The 3,562-nt window shown below is 55.4% G+C and overlaps 1 protein-coding gene across 1 annotated transcript; it reads left to right on the top strand.

The window, feature by feature from the left end:
- The first annotated feature begins 554 nt into the window (after positions 1–554).
- Positions 555–2,874, top strand: LOC138350175 (collagen alpha-1(XXVIII) chain-like). Its single transcript, XM_069300513.1, has 2 exons — positions 555–729; positions 1,337–2,874. The coding sequence occupies exons 1-2, from the start codon at positions 555–557 to the stop codon at positions 2,872–2,874; spliced, it is 1,713 nt and encodes a 570-aa protein (XP_069156614.1).
- Positions 2,875–3,562: the final 688 nt, after the last annotated feature.

Below are 3,562 nucleotides of genomic sequence, written 5' to 3'. Positions count from 1 at the left end.
TTTTGGAGGCGTTCATTCCAGGAGGCTTGTGATCAATGTGGTGTACAGGTTGACTACTTGTCCAGGTCTGTACCGGCAGTTTGTAGCGGTTAGCTGTCCATGCACATGTGGCTCATTTGTCCCGGTTCGGGCTCACCATAGCCCGTGCTACTTGGAACTTTGTTTCAGGTAGCGAATCTTAAACAACAACAACAACATGTCCCGGTCAATATGTACTTCCGGAGAAATATTCGTCTCAATTGACTTTGTTCTGGTCGGAGGAGGCCTGGTCGACGACCGGGCCGCGGGGACGCTAAGCCCCGGAAGCACCTCAAGGTAACCTCAAGGTAAGGTTCTGTCTCAAAAGGATTTTCCGTCCCGTTTGGTACGTTATGTCCCACAAAGAGTCGAGCACTATTACTGTGTTTGTGTTGGTACTAAATCTAGCTCCTGCTTGTAGTGTGTCAAGACGCTGCTCTAGCTACTTCCAGTCTTGATCATTTCCCGCCTATTTTGGCATCAACAAACATTAGTCTCTTTCCTGAGAGAGACCATTGACTATAGTCAGGAAGAGGATGGGACGCATTGTTGACCCATGTGAGGTGGTGCTGGTCACTACTCTTGCCTCAAGCCTCTCCTCCACCTCCACCACTAACCACACCTGGCCACTGTGTCAAAGGAATAATCACAATGCAACAAATGCAATATACACAAAGTTCTCTGTCCTGTGTGATATCCGTGGGCGTGTTTGTGAGGCAGGAGCAGGCGGCGAGGACCCCCTGGTCATGATGCCTCTCCAGGTGTGTTGGGGTCTTCCTCACACCAGCAGTCAGGTGTGTTGGGTCCTTCTCACACCAGCAGTCAGGTATGTTGGGTCCTTCTCACACCAGCAGTCAGGTGTGTTGGGGTGCTCCTCACACCAGCAGTCAGGTGTGTTGGGGTCTTCCTCACACCAGCAGTCAGGTGTGTTGGGGTCTTCCTCACACCAGCAGTCAGGTGTGTTGGGGTCCTCCTTACACCAGCAGTCAGGTGTGTTGGGGTCCTCCCCACACCAGCAGACAGGTGTGTTGGGGTCCTCCCCACACCAGCAGTCAGGTGTGTTGGGGTCCTCCCCACACCAGCAGTCAGGTGTGTTGGGGTCCTCCCCACACCAGCAGACAGGTGTGTTGGGGTCCTCCTCACACCAGCAGACAGGTGTGTTGGGGTCCTCGTCACACCAGCAGACACCTGGCATGTAAAACATGATGAACTGTAGTGGACCGTATCAACTAGGTCCGTCGTGTACACACAGTCTTGGCTGTTCTCCAGGTGTCTGGTCTCCAGTGATAATATAATTCTTCACGAGTGGGCATCACAGACCTCAGCCCGGGCTCTCAGTACCCGCCTGGAGACCTCAGCTCGGGCTCTCAGTACCCGCCTGGAGACCTCAGCCCAGGCTCCCAGTACCCGCCTGGAGACCTCAGCCCAGGCTCCCAGTACCCGCCTGGAGACCTCAGCCCAGGCTCCCAGTACCCGCCTGGAGACCTCAGCCCAGGCTCTCAGTACCCGCCTGGAGACCTCAGCCCAGGCTCCCAGTACCCGCCTGGAGACCTCAGCCCAGGCTCCCAGTACCCGCCTGGAGACCTCAGCCCAGGCTCCCAGTACTCGCCTGGAGACCTCAGCCCAGGCTCCCAGTACCCGCCTGGAGACCTCAGCCCAGGCTCCCAGTACCCGCCTGGAGACCTCAGCCCAGGCTCTCAGTACCCGCCTGGAGACCTCAGCCCAGGCTCTCAGTACCCGCCTGGAGACCTCAGCCCAGGCTCCCAGTACCCGCCTGGAGACCTCAGCCCAGGCTCTCAGTACCCGCCTGGAGACCTCAGCCCAGGCTCTCAGTACCCGCCTGGAGACCTCAGCCCAGGCTCCCAGTACCCGCCTGGAGACCTCAGCCCAGGCTCCCAGTACCCGCCTGGAGACCTCAGCCCAGGCTCTCAGTACCCGCCTGGAGACCTCAGCCCAGGCTCCCAGTACCCGCCTGGAGACCTCAGCCCAGGCTCCCAGTACCCGCCTGGAGACCTCAGCCCAGGCTCCCAGTACTCGCCTGGAGACCTCAGCCCAGGCTCCCAGTACCCGCCTGGAGACCTCAGCCCAGGCTCCCAGTACCCGCCTGGAGACCTCAGCCCAGGCTCTCAGTACCCGCCTGGAGACCTCAGCCCAGGCTCTCAGTACCCGCCTGGAGACCTCAGCCCAGGCTCCCAGTACCCGCCTGGAGACCTCAGCCCAGGCTCTCAGTACCCGCCTGGAGACCTCAGCCCAGGCTCTCAGTACCCGCCTGGAGACCTCAGCCCAGGCTCCCAGTACCCGCCTGGAGACCTCAGCCCAGGCTCCCAGTACCCGCCTGGAGACCTCAGCCCAGGCTCTCAGTACCCGCCTGGAGACCTCAGCCCAGGCTCCCAGTACCCGCCTGGAGACCTCAGCCCAGGCTCTCAGTACCCGCCTGGAGACCTCAGCCCAGGCTCTCAGTACCCGCCTGGAGACCTCAGCCCAGGCTCTCAGTACCCGCCTGGAGACCTCAGCCCAGGCTCCCAGTACCCGCCTGGAGACCTCAGCCCAGGCTCTCAGTACCCGCCTGGAGACCTCAGCCCAGGCTCCCAGTACCCGCCTGGAGACCTCAGCCCAGGCTCTCAGTACCCGCCTGGAGGCCTCAGTCCAGGCTCCCAGTACCCGCCTGGAGACCTCAGCCCAGGCTCTCAATACCCGCCTGGAGACCTCAGCCCAGGCTCTCAGTACCCGCCTGGAGACCTCAGCCTTGGTCGTCTCCAACTCCAGCAATTGTTTCGTTACTTCAGCTCTGGTAAACTCAATGTCTTCCTCTGTCACACACCTTCATACAGGCATGAATATAGCCGGAAGTGTTAGATCAATAATTGTAGTAAAATTTGCACAGAGCTCCTCTTTGCCTTCCTTAAGCACTCTGGTAAACACTTCGTCTGGTCCTGGGGATTTGTTTGGCTTGATTTTCACTATTTGTTTAATAACACCCTCCTTGGTAATTACTAAGCTAGTCAACATGTCCTCGTCCCCACACACATAGACTTGTTCGGCTGAAGAATTAATGTTAAGTTCCTCTTTAGTTAATACAGAGATAAGATATTTATTAAAAATACTACTCATCTCTTCGTCGTTATCAGTTATTTGACCTGTCTCAGTTTTTAATGGACCTATCCTTTCCCTAATCTTTGTTCGATATAACTGAAAAAGCCCTTTAGGATTTGTCTTTGCTTGCTATGTGAACTTCATAGTTTCTTTTTGCTCTCTTTGTCTCTTTTTTAACATTTCTAACCAGTTGTACGAATTCTTGTTCTTAACTGACTTCCCCATTCTTAATCCTTTTGTACCAAGCTCTCTTTCTACCTATAAGGTTCTTCAGATTCTTTGTTATCCATTTTGAGTCATTATTATTTGATCTATTCAATTTGTATGGTATTCTACGTTCCTGTGCTTTCCTTAGAATATTTTTAAATAAGTTATATTTTGAATCCACATCGAAATCCCCTTTTACATCACCCATCACTGGGTTCACGTCTCGCTCCAAGACCGGTCCACC

The sequence above is a fragment of the Procambarus clarkii genome, chromosome 44, assembly GCF_040958095.1.
Source record: "Procambarus clarkii isolate CNS0578487 chromosome 44, FALCON_Pclarkii_2.0, whole genome shotgun sequence".
Lineage (NCBI taxonomy): Eukaryota > Metazoa > Arthropoda > Malacostraca > Decapoda > Cambaridae > Procambarus > Procambarus clarkii.
The sequence above is the reverse complement of the archived record's forward strand: the minus strand, read 5'-3'. Positions and strand labels throughout refer to the sequence as shown.